The 15597-nt window shown below is 42.9% G+C and overlaps 1 protein-coding gene across 2 annotated transcripts; it reads right to left on the bottom strand.

Annotated features, from left to right (window-relative positions):
- Positions 1–952: 952 nt before the first annotated feature.
- LOC130176278 (DNA-binding protein RFX7) lies at positions 953–14705 on the bottom strand. 2 transcript variants are annotated; one of them, XM_056387269.1, is made up of 10 exons: positions 14297–14705; positions 12671–12704; positions 10685–10769; positions 10189–10228; positions 9976–10098; positions 9751–9867; positions 8783–8867; positions 8467–8674; positions 7286–7581; positions 953–7199 (listed from the first exon to the last, which is right to left on the bottom strand). In XM_056387269.1, exons 1-10 carry the CDS (start codon positions 14422–14424, stop codon positions 3798–3800), a joined length of 4518 nt encoding a protein of 1505 aa, XP_056243244.1. In that variant the 5' UTR covers positions 14425–14705; the 3' UTR covers positions 953–3797. The 2 variants fall into 2 exon arrangements, with proteins under 2 accessions (XP_056243244.1, XP_056243245.1); XM_056387270.1 differs by lacking the exon at positions 10189–10228 and having other exon boundaries at positions 10684–10769.
- Between the last annotated feature and the right edge of the window lie 892 nt (positions 14706–15597).

The raw sequence follows: 15597 nt of genomic DNA, 5'->3' as shown, positions 1-15597 counted from the left end.
TAGGAAACACACTTACATTGTAGTTTAACTAGTTCAACTAGTAAGTGTGTTACTGCGTTCAGATAACAGTTATTGACATGCATCAGTTAACAAAAATGAAAAAAAAATGCAAATATTTCATTTCTGTGGATTAAAAAGAATCTTCATTCTCACAAAAGCTCCAGTGATGATTTTATCTGTGGCAAGGAATCAGAGTTTAACATTGTTTGGTTATTGATATGTTGTATACAAACAGGAAACATGATCATGTATCCCTTGTGAAATCTGTTGACTCACGTTGCCAAATGTTGTGGTGTGGAGGTCGAGGTTACCGCTGTGCTCCACATGGCTAGAGGTTGGGCTGTTTGGCCATGATCAATAGGGTTAAGGTCATTAACATGTTATGAATATCACGAGGCCCTGGGAAAGCCGAGCAGAGGACCAACGAACTGGGCTCTGATTGGCTGGAGCTTGTCTCTAGGAGAGGCCACCCCCCACTGACCTCAGAGGTCATTTGAAGAGCTGATGTCCTCTAACCTTGTGTCAAGAGGGTGATGGAGAGGTTTTCTTGCGTTTGCATAGACTTGAAAGCTGAAATATTAAAAATATTAAAATCTCGTGTTTGAACAAAAGCAAATAAACATCAGTATTAGTATAATGTCTGGAAAGATCAATACCATCCTGTCATAAGCTGGGGGAACAGTCCAATCAAAACTGTTCTTGTTTTTCAACATTTGTATTGGAGACAGATCCTAGATTTTTCTCCTAAAATTACCTGGTGGTATTTTAACAGTACTGACAATGATACCTACTACAGAAAGTGTTTAGCTAATAAATCAACCACTTCACCTATTGATGTCTAGTATTTCTATTATTAAACTACAATGAGAACTAAGTCCTGAAGGTCACTTTCTCTCACCTTTTTATTTACTGCAATAAAATCTAAAATCATCAGCACATAGACACACAAGAACATTCTTTAAAAAAGTTTATTGGCTTTTAAAACCACTTTAAAAATCTCACCAGTGAGTACTTTCCATTGAAAAAAGAAACAACGCGTTTGCAATATTAACAAGCTACTGTACATTAAGCAGTACACCAGACAACACCACAGAGGAGGGTTTTTTTTTTTCTACTGGTAGAAATGGACAAGATAGTCAAACAGAGTTGGTTCTGGGTCAGTCAAAGGTAAAGAATCAGTCACTGCTTGATGGAGCTCCTGTACACATAAAGAGGTGCATTTCCTTCATTCAAATTCAAATATCAGTGCCTTATTGTTAAAAAAAAAAAAAAGAGAAAATGTTAAATTTCTTCACAAATGCATTTAGCAAAATAAGAATATGTAAAAACGGTCATCAACATAACATATAGAACAACATTAACTTAGTAAACGGCACAACAAAAGTAATGTAACTCATAAAACTAGCACTGCCAGTCTGGTTAACAGAACCTGCCCAAATCACAGAAGACAGTGGTTACCAAGAATACAAAGTACAACAGAAGTCATCACACATGCGTGCGTACAATCATTTATCAACATAATGAGCATGTAGGTTTTAAAAGGTTATTTAACTTTTTTTTCCCTCAATGCTTTATATTCTCATGTATGAGAATGAGTAAGAAATGTGTATCTCACTGAGATTAATGCACATTTTGCTACAAGACAATTAGTCATTTTCTGACAATTCTGTTAATTTCCTTACTCATTTTGTCATAAAAAATTTTTTTTCTTTTTTTTTGCGGGCATCCATCATTACGTTTGTCCACAAAGATGTGGCAAAGCCATGTGTCATAAAAATTTAGTGCAATAATGTGAACCTCCAAAGTTTGTTGAAACATGAGTAATAGTTTGTTTTTTTTCCAGTGTCTGCTGAAAGGCTTCGAGCACAATGTCTGTCACAGAGATGTTTGCAACCAGCTAACAGTATCACAACTTTTTTTTTTCTCAATATACCATGCTATTGATCCTGCTCAAAGCACACATCACTTCTGCAACTGCAGAGACCTATTATCTTTGAATAGAAAAAAAATAAAAAATAAAATCAGCAAGCGAGACCAGACAGCATTACTTTTACGACACATTGAGCCAGAAATGTAACACACAACATACAGTATCTTGCCGACTATAGATCTGTTAAGCTTTTTTTTTCTTTTAAATGGCACATACTTAGCTAGAATAATGGCCATAATATAGTGTCTTGATACATCAAATCTCTATGTATCTATCCTATTTACAGATGGAGCTTAAACATGACTTATACAACATTGACAATAGCCAAAAACTCAAGCAAGCATCCTACTGTATCACATAGCCTACCTGGCTAGCAGTGATGGTTTCAACATGCTTTCAGGTCCATGGTTACCTATAAAACATAGGACAGTGACCATTTCACAAATTTACATACTGTACATAAGATTTATGCAACTTAATCCTTTTCCTCAAATGCAATAAAACTCTTTTTATATCTCCGAGGCTGCCCGTTTCCCGTTGTTGTTAATGTTTACAAGGAGTGTCTCTAAGTGTAATAATCTCTTATGTTATTCAAACAGATCATCTTTGGTATGGAAATAAGGCTGGATCTCAGCAAACATAATAATTTCTTTTCCTCTTGATCTCAAGATGACATCAAAACATACATGTCAGCCTTTAGCCTTTTATGTAAGTAAGCCTTCTCCATACCATTAATATTCTTATCCAAGCAGGGAGTATAGCATGCCAAAAAAATCTCATGACTGAAAGTGTGCCTGCCATGGTTTTCATGAAATGACACTATATCAGATTCCTCGAAATCCATTTCTGATAAGGGCACACACAGTGTAGTCGTTAGCCTATACAATACGTGTCTATATTGTAACACTGCAAAACAAAAACGGAACAAGAAATAGTACTGAAAATATCACAGTAACAGCTGCCTTGATATGATGAAGCTCTGGATGGTTCTGAAGATATCTTAACATTATACTATATACAGTCTCTCTAAAGATGGCGTAAGGCCTTGGACTTTGGGAATAAGGCAGCCAGTTGTTGATTCCTTTCAATGTATAGTCCGCAAAGAGGCCTGAATTCCCATCTTCTCCCTACTGATTCATCTACTCCCTTTATAAGATATTAAACAGTACAAGAAGTATAGGCTTTAAGAAAATTTCACTCTTGGACAATGCTCAGATGTGAATCAGTTTTCCACTGATTTGGTATATGATAAAGTATAAAGATTATGTCATAAATTCAGCACCTGGCAGCACAAGATGCTACCCTTTTTAATATTCAGATATGGCAGGCAAATGTACTACAACTATTATGTGCATATACTACAATCCCAATATTGTCTCCATTTGGTTGAACTTGAACTGCACACACTGAAAATCGTATACAACAGCGTACGTTTTTCTTTTTTTTTTGGTGAAGTCTTTTGTGCCAAATTTCCTACCCATCTCACTTTCATGAAGTGATCATTAAATATAAATATTGCATTATTGATTGGTTATGACATGGAAGATTATGTTTCTCTTAATGTTCATACCATACAAATCTGCTCTTGTAAGTGCATGCTGCCAGACCTTTTACTAGAAATGCTTACATTTCTGTTTTCAGATGAGGGAGAAAAGTGGTTAAGTACTGAAACTCTGGGTGACAAATGAAAAAGGAGAGAAGTAACGAAACGTCAGTAGGAGAGATTTTCTGGTAAGCCTGGCACTTTTAACAGAACGAATGGCAAAGTCCAGACAAATCCCGACAAACTATAGTTTAAAAACAGATATACTACATACGCACCAAACAAACAACAGAGAACAGAAATCATACAGAGTAAAAGATAACATTAGCCCAGCATCTCTACTGTAGTAGGCTGGTCTTTGCTTTCTAGCCAGTCAAAACCAGAGTTCACAGTATCACTGCATATCTGCTGAAAAAGCGGGTCGTTCTTCAGTTCTTCCAGTGTTGAATCTTCATATTGTTCCTGCTGTTGATTTGGGTCAAACAGCAGGTTGGTGTCCAATGTGTTAAGGTCAGTGATGCTACTGGACAGATCTGAGGTCAGTCTGATGTCGTTTGAGAAGTCAGATGCCACGGCGTTGAGCTCCGAAGCTACCTGACCCACCAACTGGGAACTGGGGTTGAGACCATCATCTCCCAACAAGTCCTTGACGGTGTTGTTGAAATCCAGCTGCTGTTGCTCGTCCTCCACCTCCTGCTGCTGTGTGCTCTGGAGGAGGAGCTGTGGTTGTGTCTGAACAGGATTCTCCTGGAGCTGCTGCTGCTGCTGCTGTTGGTCTTGCTCACCAGGACCCGCTTGTGCTTGGCTGTCCCCGGTAGAGAAACTCACCTGTTCTCCACTGCCAGTGGTGAGGTAGCCATGCTGCTGGAGCTCAAAGGCAGCAGGGCTGGGGCTGACAGGCAGCTGAGTCTGGTGAGCGGTTCCTCCAGCAAAGCCAGGAGTGGTCTCCAGGATCTGCGTGAGGTTCATACGGGCCGTGTAGTTAGAGGGGAGGTTGTTTATGCCCAGGCCACGGACAGAATCATCTCCATCAGCTTCCATCTTGCTGAGAAGGACATTAGTGATTTTGGCGGTGTTACTCTGACCCTGCACAGGCAGCATCTCACTCTGCATCATGATGTTCAGAGGGACAGACTGGCTACGCTGGGCCATGCTGTGGACAGAGCTGACTGTCTGGCTGTTGGACAGGATGCTGAGCACCTCGGAGGTGATGGGTGAGTTAAAGGGTGACACCACGGCACGGGTGGTGGTGGTGGTGTTCGTGGTGGTGGTTGGAGGACCGGTGTTGCCGCTGAAGTTCCTCTGGCGCACTGCAGGGCTAACGCTGCGGCAACGGAAAGTAATGGACGCAGATGAGGTGGATGCTTTGTTATCTAATGGTGCAGGCACAGCAAAACTCTCCTGTTTAGTGGGAGTAGTTACACCTGTTACCAGCTGCTGCTGCTGCGGTGTTTGTTGTTGTTGTTGCTGCTGCTGCTGCTGCTGCTGCTGCTGCTGTTGCTGCACTGGGGAAATGGGAGTCAAACGGCCAAAGTGAGCAGCATCCTGTCTCGACTGGGCTTGAAATGACTGGCCAGGAATTGCAAAAGCATGTGGCTTGCGAAACTGGTCATCTACCAGGTCTTGGTAGCTGGGCAAAATACCAATACTATGGTTGGACAAAGGGCCTCCAGAGTTGCTGTTATAGCGGTTGTTGATCCACTCCAGTTTGGCCTTGTCGGGGTGTGTTGCCATGGGCCTCTGCATGGGCTTAACAGGGCTGCTGGACACAATACTGGCGTCATGATAACCTGTGATACTCGAGTTTATGGGAGTGAAAGCAAAAGGGTTCCTGCACTCTACCGGGCTCGGGGGGACGCTGCTGCTGCAGTTGGACAGTGGTGTGCTGATGGGGGTGTGGCGACCCATGGCTCCGTCCACAGGGGTGATGGGAGCCATGCGGGAGCAGGGGCTCTCTCTCGTCAGGCTGTGCCCCATTGTCATTTCAGAAGTGGGGGTCGGGGTCGGTGTCGGTGTCGGAGTCGGAGTGGGCGTTTGGACGGGAGTGGTACTGCTGTGGGCAGAGTGGTAGAAGGTAGTGCTGGCCTGGTGAGCGTTTAGGATAGAGCCTTGGTTGCTGGCGGACTGGCCTTGTAGAGACACGTCAACACAGCTACCAAACAGACCCTTCAGCTTCATCTGCTCCTCCATTTGGACCAGCTCCTCCACGATGCTGTCCTGGGTCATGTCGTCATCATTGAACGGGAAGTAGTCCATGTTGGGCTGAGAACCTGCAAAGTCAACCATCTCCTGTGTGAGGGTGAGCTGGCCTGAGGCCTCAGGGGGTGGAGCTATAATGGACAGTTGGTCAGTAGGGGCTTGTTTGTGTTCTGCTGGTATCTGCTGAGCAAACGCCTGCTTTCGAAGCTCATCAAGCTGTCCCTCCTCCCATATTGTGCTCTTTAAGTCACTCATCACAGAGGCTTCGTGTGCTCCTGAGTTGGCTGGTATGGCACGAGGGTCCCCGGTAATCTGCTGCAACAGTGCCTGATCAGACGGGTTGTTTCCAGCCGCTCCAGTGCTGGTGTCAGTGCTGAGAGAATGGTCTTCGTGTTTCACCACCAAGGCCTGGGGTTTGACAACAGTCTGGGAGCCCTCAGTGTGTGTGATGGGCGAGTCGGAGAGTGCAAGGATCTGTGTGGGCCCTATGGGTGTGTGTTTCACAGTCACTTTGCAGGGGGCACTCTCTGGTCTGGCAGGGGTTCCCGGTCGGGGGATCCTCTTCACTGCAGTACTGATTCCAGGTTTTGGATTGTCAATTACAGCCAGTGGCTGCTGGGAGATAAACACCCTCTTCACAGGAATCACGTGAGACTCCCCACCTGGTCCTGTGCGCTTCCTGGGGCTCTTGGCATCTGAGCAGGGATCCTTCGACGTTGGGGTAACAGCGGATGAGCCATTGGATGACGTGTTGCCATTGGAGTTGTGATTATCAACAGTCAAGTAAAAAGTACTGTCATGGCAGTTACTGTTATTGCTGTCCTGAGTCCCAGCTACAGCTACCGACGTGGGAGGGGATGTGGGGTCACTTTTTATCCTTACCCCTTTATCTGGTCCCGGTGAACACTTAACCAGGAAGCTTGGCTCACTGGCAGCCCTGAACTTAGCCACTCTCTCCTCTTTGACCCCAAGAACAGTTTTCTCTGTGCCAGAGGTGGGGTTATTGTCAATCCCAGCTTCAGACACCACTTTGATGTCAGTGGAGAGGGTGAGGGTGGAGGCTGGAGCACTGGGTCTGATTGCAGGAGACTGAGGCGCAGCCGAGCTCCCACCATGCGATTGTTGGGAATCATCCAAAGCAGCCGTGGTACTCACACCGGCCGAGGCAGGACGCACAGTTGTGCTGCTGCTGCTGGGAGCCAGAGCGATCGCCGTCATCTTCACCACATTGACTGAGCTCACGTGGGAAGTGGGCATCACAGTTTTTATGGGGCTGTTGGTGATGAGCAGGGTGGGCGGTGAGCGCAGCGTGATGGCACTGGTGGCAGAGGGCTTGGGCAGGATTTGAGCGTATCTTGTACCGTGTCGTGCCAGGCGGTCACCCACAGGACTAGCTGAGATATTCTGGGGAGTTTTGGGGGACTGCTTCAGAGACTGAGTGACCACTTGGAAATTCACAGGCAACACTTTCCCCTCTGCTGTCCCTACAGGGCTGGGCGAGGTCATCAACTGCCTGCTTCTCTGTACCTGCGGGAAAAACATAAAATTACATTTAGGCGTATTTATCAATAACAAATCTGACCATAAATAGTGGAAACAATTCAGCCACATACCGTAACTGGGCTGGGGACAGCTGCTACTACGATGCCTATGGTGGGCTGAGGGGAAAGAAGAGCAGGGCTGCCACAGGGGATGGTGGGGCCGGGGGTACTGGCCTCCGCTCTCTTGACCTGGGTCTCGCTGGGCAGGGGTGAGTGGAGCTTCTGCTCCTGTTGCTTCTTCTGGATCTTTCGCTGCAGTTGCTGCTTTGCATCAACAGAGGGCGAGGGCAGGGTCTTCACCTGGGGCTGGAAAGAGTTTGCCTCAGCGGTGGGCACAAACGCAGAGGCAGGAGTTGGCGTCTTCATTCCTGTCAAAAGAAGACAGAGTCAAAGAATTAGGATGAGCAGAGTACATATACTCTAAGCACAGAAAATGTCATGAACAGGGTTATCAATATTTCAATCTTGCAGCAAGCTTTAAATTGAAAACCCTGATCCATAATATTGGAAATATTGTTACTCTTAACCCACATTGCCTGATATCACGATTCATTTAAACTCCATTCTAATTTGCCAGCGAGCCGCTGAGCTGTTATACAAGATGGATTTCATCTTTTGTTTTTTACTGCTCATAACAATGTTTTGTTTAGTGGGAGTGAGCTATGTAATTATTATTCTTCACTGATGGACAATTTCAAATTTCGACTACAGTCTCACTCGATGTGTACGTGATGACAAAATGATGACATGAATTGCTGAAGACGCTCCTTTTGAAGAAGCGTATTAGAATTGTTCCTTTTGATTTTAGGCTAGTTTTAATTAGCGTCAAGCTGAGATCCGACCGTTGAGAAAACGTTAGGCTCCATTTTCACGGTTTACTTAAGTGTGTTAATGAATTTTCCAAGAATTCATCATTTATTTTTAACAGCTTTCAAATCTACAGAGCGCATAGACAGGCGAGGTGCAGACGTGTGGAAGCAGAGACGGATGAATGAAAACCAGGTCGAGCTGAAGGAGGATTTAGCTGTGAAGATCACACTAGGAAAACACTTGTAAACCCTTGAAGGTGTAAGAGTGTAACACATGGTGTCCAGTGGTGATCATCAGGAGGCAAATAATCACAAAGGAAAACAATAAATTATATTTTTGAAAGGCACTGCCCCTCGTCAAATAACACATCGACATGCCGCACACAGACCGCACACAGACAACACACAGACAACACACGACAACAGACCAGCAGACGTCTTTACCTGTGGGTGTTCCGGTCATAACAGTGAGCGCAGCCATGGACTTCGTGCCAATGTAGTGGCTATTGAGCAAGAAGCGGGCCAGGTCCTCCACGTTGTCAAACTGACGGCTCAGGACCTTTTGCGCCCACTCACACACCAGTCCACAGGCCGCAGATCTCATTTCATCTTCAGCGCTTGGCGACTGGCCCGACGACTCCATCAGCTCACACTGCGGTCGGACAGAGCAGAGCAGCGGGTGGATGAGCATCGGCCTAGTTTGAAAGTTTCACCAGATATTTATTTTTTAAGTTGAAAAAGTTTTTATAATGTAACTTACCGCATCACCAGATTTCTGCAGATCCAGGTTGGGTAAAGACGGCATGTGAACAAAAGCTTTCTTCCTTAACCCGCTATAACAGTATGTGAGACGGAGTTAAGGTTTCTAAAACATTTTCTGACACTCTGTCTAATGTATCGTCTGTGAGTCTCTGCATCAAAGTTGTTCTGAAAATCTGCCAGACATCATAAAAACATCAGCCTCTCAGCTCTGTGACGAGGATCTCCTGCTACAGACCTTTTAAATACACCAGCAAAATTGGCAGCAGCCTTTTGGCAGTGGTGGTTAACAGTTTTTTTTTAAAGTAACCGCAGAACAATGTGCTTAGCGCATAAATCCCCTTATTTTAGGAAGTTTGATTTTTCAGTGGCGCCTTATTGACACCATGCGCCCCTTCTTGTGCATTATCGATACTGTCTACAGTTTAAACAGCATTTTCCTTTAGTCTCAACAAAGTCAGAACAGATTATCCACTGTGCATATTCACGCATTTACACCATGAGCAACACAGCCAATAAATCACCAGGTCATAATTAATCATAAAGTGTAGAGCTGCACAACCACTTACACTCAGCAGAAAGTCTATGAGCTTTCTGGTGAAGGAAAACTGTCAACAACTGAACTTTATAATCAGCAGCTTTCTGATTTCATTTTATGAACCTGACAAAATGAGCCAAGGGTTTCTACTTTAAAATAAAAAATAGTATGTTAACATGATGATAAACATACTATATTCTGCTAATGGTTGTGTCCGGTGTGTCCATTTTGAGTTTTTATGTTTATAGAACATGTCATGAATTTGGATGGCTGGTCTTGTTCAAATGGTTAGAATAAAACTGAAAAGTGACACATATTTACAGCAGCGAAAAGAAACGATCTGCCTGATCAAATCTGAAGGAGGGCACTGTCAACAAAAAGCATGAACCAAACAAAAAAAAAAACACAGCTTCCTCTGAATTCAAGGATATTTGGATTTGCCCCTCATGCCCAGTCGACGTGCCTTCATGTTAGGAAAGACATTCTTCATGATCTTTCCAAAGTCTGCTGCACTCAGTGGATTGTAGCCGAGATTGTCACAATAGCTCCTGTAAGAGAAGAGGATCCACCGTCAGGTTAAAAGGTAACACATATACTGGCCTCCCCTTCTGTCCCCTTCACCTCCCCTGACCCCACAGTGAAGGTCACACACTCACTTGTATTCATCATACACCTCTTGCTTTGGGAGGGAGGTCTCTGGGTGCTCTTCTAGGTGATTCCGTATCCAGTTGAATGCATACATCTGTTGAGTACGGCTTGATGACATGGAACTCTGATCACTAAAATTGGTGCATAAGAGAGACAGATCTGGTGAGGCAGTGTCTTTGACTTGTATGCATCATTTCTTGTTAATACAGAAACTTCAATACCATAATCCAGGAGTGGAGGACCCCCTCTCATTCTCAGTCCAAATGGGCAGAATTTGGGGGTTGGGGTGATGAATAGATATGGGGAAACAAATGAAACACAGACAGCTAGGTATAGCAAAAATCTACATATATCAGCGGTTTGCGTCATCATGATAATCAATCATACAGCTGAAAAATGAGTGTTAATTTCGTACGAAAAAAAAAAAAAAAATACACCAGTGACCAACAACCCCCCAAAAAATGTCACAAAGCAAAAAAAAGGAAAGAAAAAAAAAATCAATCTCATTTCTAGGAGCTATCAGCCTAAACTGTGTCTGTGTAGTAGCCAGTGGGTAGAGACTTGAAATTTTGACAAGCAATGAGACAACAGCACCAATAATGTAATGAGAGCCACAACAAAGCAGCCATGTGTGTGTGAGACAAAAAGAAAAAAAAAAAGGCCAAAGAGCAAAGTGGAAAACTTGAGTAAAGTGTGTGTCTGTGACTGTGACATACCTTTTATCATTGCCACTGCTGGGACCAGAAGGCAACTTAAGGTAGAGGTAGAGTTTTTCGATGTCTGTAAACTTCTCAACATCTTGCTGTAAAAATAAAAATATCACAAAAAGGAAACCGTTCAAAAGATTATTCACATAAAAAGTAAGTAAATCACGTGTTGACTGGAAGAGAATCTATAAATGTGTGTTTCTAAGTATTAACTAGAGAATGAAGCCAGAAGGTGGCAATGATCAAAAGAATCCAGATCTTATTTCAGGCCTGATGTTGGGTCTTTGCAAATGGGCCGGCAGCGGTCACAGAGGTTTCACTACACAGAAAATTTAAACTATCTGCTTCAAAATTAAGAGCCGATTTCAAACACAACACAGAGGCATGACGGCCGCACACAGTGTCCTTACTATTGATTCCACCCCATCTGCTTGTCACTTGGCGTCTAAGAATGGCTTCATCTTACCTGTTCCTTTTCTATTTGTCTCTTTGTTGCTAGGGGAACCAATACTTGAATGAATGAGGTGAGAGCTGTCAGCCAATGAGCAGTGAATGAAAATGCTATTTACTACGCTCCATCCCTACAAGCAGATAGTGAATTAGCCGAGTGCTTCTCTGCTTACACCGTGGTTGATGCTTTAATTCTCTTCTTTTGGACCTTTACGTTTCTTTACATTTCTGTTTATGTTTTCTTGGATTTTCTAAGATGGGGCCTATAGGCCTGCCGTTGGCATGTATGCCGGTAACCCCTGGCAACCTCAGACGTTTGATTTCATCTGCATAATTAGATTTTCGTTTCATGTTTGAATGTCTCAGAACTGGAAAACAAAATCTGTAACATGAAGCACCACTATGCAAGCATCATCCTGCATTAATATTAATATTGTATCCTTAAATGTGATATGAATTGTTGCTCAGCTTGGTTCATCCACACACACTCTCCTCATTTGGAAAATTTCATCCATACATGCAGGAAAAAGGGCTGACATGTGCAGGGTTTAAAAAGTTGAACCCTTAAGAAGGATGGCATCAATTAATCAAGTTATTTTAATTTATTATTGGGGTTGGATGATACAATGTCACATAAAATCAACTGTCAGAGATTTTGCTATCGTGTTTATACCATGGTAATATCAACAAAAAATAGGATTTCAGCATTTTTGTGATGAAGTATCTTGATTTGTCGGGCGCTGAATAAGACAAACACAATCTGCTTATTTTATCTATAAATGGTTTCAATATCAGGATGTACATCAACATCATAATAACAACTCAATCCAGTCGTGAGACACTGACACACAGAGGTGCAGAAGGTGGGTACTATATGTTGCAATGAAAATGGACTAAACCTGGCTGCTGAAATCTGCCAAACAACAGATACAGACTCTAACTGTCTGTTTTTTTTTACTGCTGACATAAAAATAGACAAAAGGTTTATCATGCAGCTTTGATTGTTGCTGAATACAAGGTGTGTGACACTTCAGCTCAGATGAATCCACAACAAAATGTGCATAAATAGAACAGTTTTTACTGACTTAAAAAAAAATGTAATACACTGATATGCAACATATCTAAATAATTACACCTGAACTTACTCGTATACAGGCAGAGACGAATACCTCACACCTGTGTACATGTCATGTTCCTTTGTGTATTTTGAAAAAATGGTTGAACATGTATTTAGAGGCCAGTGCTACATATTGTGCACCAATATAATGTACACTATAGTACATATATTAATAAGACTGTCAACCTATGTCTTATTTTGTATCATTTCAGTTAGTCATTTGTGTATTGTAGCACAACTAAGTCACTTATATATTAAGCATGAAACACACATTCATATATTCTATTTCAAACAAAAGCTAAGCTGCACACCTGATCTTATGATCCACCAATAAACAGCTACACGTGTCTCTCTGATGATGAGGCGGTGGCAGTGTTGGGTAACAAATAAAGACTGTTCTAAAGTAGCTAGTTTGTTACGGATACTCACCAATATGCTGTCCACTTTTGATTGTACAGATTTACTGCAATGAGAAACAGAACAAGAGCCAGAAAGGTAAATGCTTTAGAAATGTTTGCAAATACATTGAAAATTAAAATCTCATTACATAACAATTCAGAGCCTTTATTCAGTACTTTGTTGAAGCCCCTTGAACAGTAATAACGCCTTCAAGTCTTTTTCCTGGCAGATCCTCTCAAGGTCTCTCCACAGATGTTCTATGGGATGGTTTTGGCTGGGCCATTCAAGGACATGCAGGGACTTATCCCAGAGCCTCTCCAGCACTGTGCTGGCTGTATGCTTCATATACTTAGTGTGCTTTATTGTAGAGATGGTGTTAAGAAAGGTGGGACCTCATATACACTAAACCATACACTACACTAAACATCTGTGCTCGGTCAAGAGAATCTGCCACAGCTGGACTCCAGTCCGAGTCTGTGAAATGTCAGGCATTGCATTTTGGGATTGTTAGAAGTAAACACTTGACATGCCATGGACACTTTTTGACTTGTCATAGTAGGAAAAGCATGTGTAACTAATAACATTAATGACGACTTTGTTCTTTAAAAATGTCCCAGTAATACCAGGAGCCTAAACTGAAGCAGCTAAATGGAATTCGGCCATCGTTCATTTAATTTTTATACCTGTGTTTTTCAGTGTGACTGTCAAAACGACTGCTGTGAAAAAGGCCTATTTTGGGATTTTCCAAGACCATAAATTTCACATTTAGAATCCTGAAACTCAAATAACAGTGGACAGTAGATATAGTGCACTATTTAATTGGTGGCGATTAACTAAAGTGATTTCAGACACAACCATTGAGAGATCTCAAGAATAATCAAAGCAGGTGCATCAAAGGATGCAGCTGAATCCCATGGCACACAGTCTGAATATTTATGTAAATGAGAGATTTTTTTAAGCAAATCTACAAAAACCTATAAAAATATATTTCTACTGACACTGTGGATTATTCTGTGAAGAATTGCTGTGTGCAAAAGGTGAAGGAGTCTGAATTCTCTCCAAAGCCACTGTACACTGTAACAGCTGGATTGATGTAGATGATAAAATACAAGGTTAATCAAACTGAGACTGTGTGAAGATTTTTCAAAGCCAGAAATACAGAAATGTAAAAACTGAATTGGTATCAGAAGTTCTTGCATTCTGAAAATTATCATTATTATTATTATTATTATCATTATTATTATTATTATTTCCAGCTCTTCCATTAACAGCATTAAATCAGAGTGGAGCTGTGTCTGTGGAGCTGTCTGGTTTGACACCTGTCATCCTGAGCATCAGCACCACCGGTGGATTTGGTGTCATCTATAACATGGCCTCCCATGGCTCGATACTAATGATTAGAGCTACTACAGCTGTAAGTACTCCGACGTTAGCGTGTTATTACTGCACACACAGGCAGCAGGCAGTCAAGCCCCGCTCGCTGCTATCGTGTTTCGGGTAAATATCCACGGTTAGCACGGGAGCACTCGTGTTATTTTCAGCCGCTTTGTGCAGCTCACTGCCTCCCTGCCACTCCACAAGCTAGATACGCTAATTATGAGGCTACGGCTAGCGAAAAGGACAGTGTGGCTGCTCGAGGATCATTTCCATCCTTACCAAATTGAATTCTTTATTTTGAACTGTAACGCGTTCGCCTCGGGCCCCTGGAGTCCCGGCACCAGCGCTGGAAGAGAGCCTAATCCCGAGGCAGGCTTCTGACCAGGTTGTTGTTGATCATCAGCCATCGCGATGGAGGGGTGGTGGGGGAGCTTTAACAAGTAGGCCTCATCCCCGGCTGTGCACTGCACCGGACCCACCGCTGCTGGAGCGGCTCAGGCAGCTAGGACAGCCCGCTGAATCCACCACAGAGCATGGCTACAAACGCTGTGATCTGACCCTCGCAAAAACGCAAAACAAAATCAGAAAGAAAAAAACACCCGGGCGTACAAAAGGCATTTCGAGGAGGTCTCTCCGCTGCCGCAAATAGCACGCCTGCAGCAGCCAGCAGCAGCTACAGACGAGCCGTCCGCGTCAAGTTACGCACAGGCAGCAGAGGGGAGGCCGGAAGGACGGTGGGATTTCGCTGTCGAAATAAAAGCATGAAGTTTGCCGTGTCAACAGGAGTTCATATATCTGTGCTTCAACCAAAACTCACATGCCCGTATTTAGAGTAACGTGCAAGATAATTTAGGATGCGTGAGGATGCTTTTTGAAAATAATGCCATGAATATATTTTATTCATCAATTAACTTCATAAAAAATGCAGTAAACAGACACACATCTTAACCAAATCAATATTTGGGTTGAGCAGCCAGCACCGGTTCTCTCAGGTCACTGTTCCTCTGTCTCAGTGTCTTCTGTATCTTCATGTGATCCCAGACTGACTCCATGATGTTGAGGTCAGGGCTCCGTGAGGGCCAGACCATCTGTTGCAGGAGTCCTGTGGTTCTTCATGACTCATCTAAAATACTCAAAACATTTGCACAGTGCTGTGCATTCAAAGAGTTTCTCTTTGCTGGAATGATTTCATACAGGCTGTTAAAATACGCCTCCTAACATACTTCAAATGGATGTAATGGGGGACAAAATCCAAGGCCCTCATTCTGAACAAAAACATAGTGTTATCTGAAGTTAATATGAGTCTTCAACTGTCTGGATAAATCAAGTCAAGTGGGGATCTTTAAAGTTAATCTTTTTAGCGCAGAACACCCTCTTTTGTGTTTCCACACATGGTGTTTTCTTGGGGATAGTAAAAAACGACACAGTAAACTTTTGATTACAGCAAGCAAAACTGTTACAGTGTTCATATGAGCACCTGACTACTGTTCACACAGACCTGAAAAATCACGAACCTATCCTTTATGAAATACAGAGTAATGCAGTGTTGGGTGTGCACCAGATCCAGATAAAACTCAGTG

Source organism: Seriola aureovittata, chromosome 10 (assembly GCF_021018895.1).
Source record: "Seriola aureovittata isolate HTS-2021-v1 ecotype China chromosome 10, ASM2101889v1, whole genome shotgun sequence".
NCBI classification, from domain to species: domain Eukaryota; kingdom Metazoa; phylum Chordata; class Actinopteri; order Carangiformes; family Carangidae; genus Seriola; species Seriola aureovittata.
This window is presented reverse-complemented; position numbering and strand designations above follow the sequence as displayed.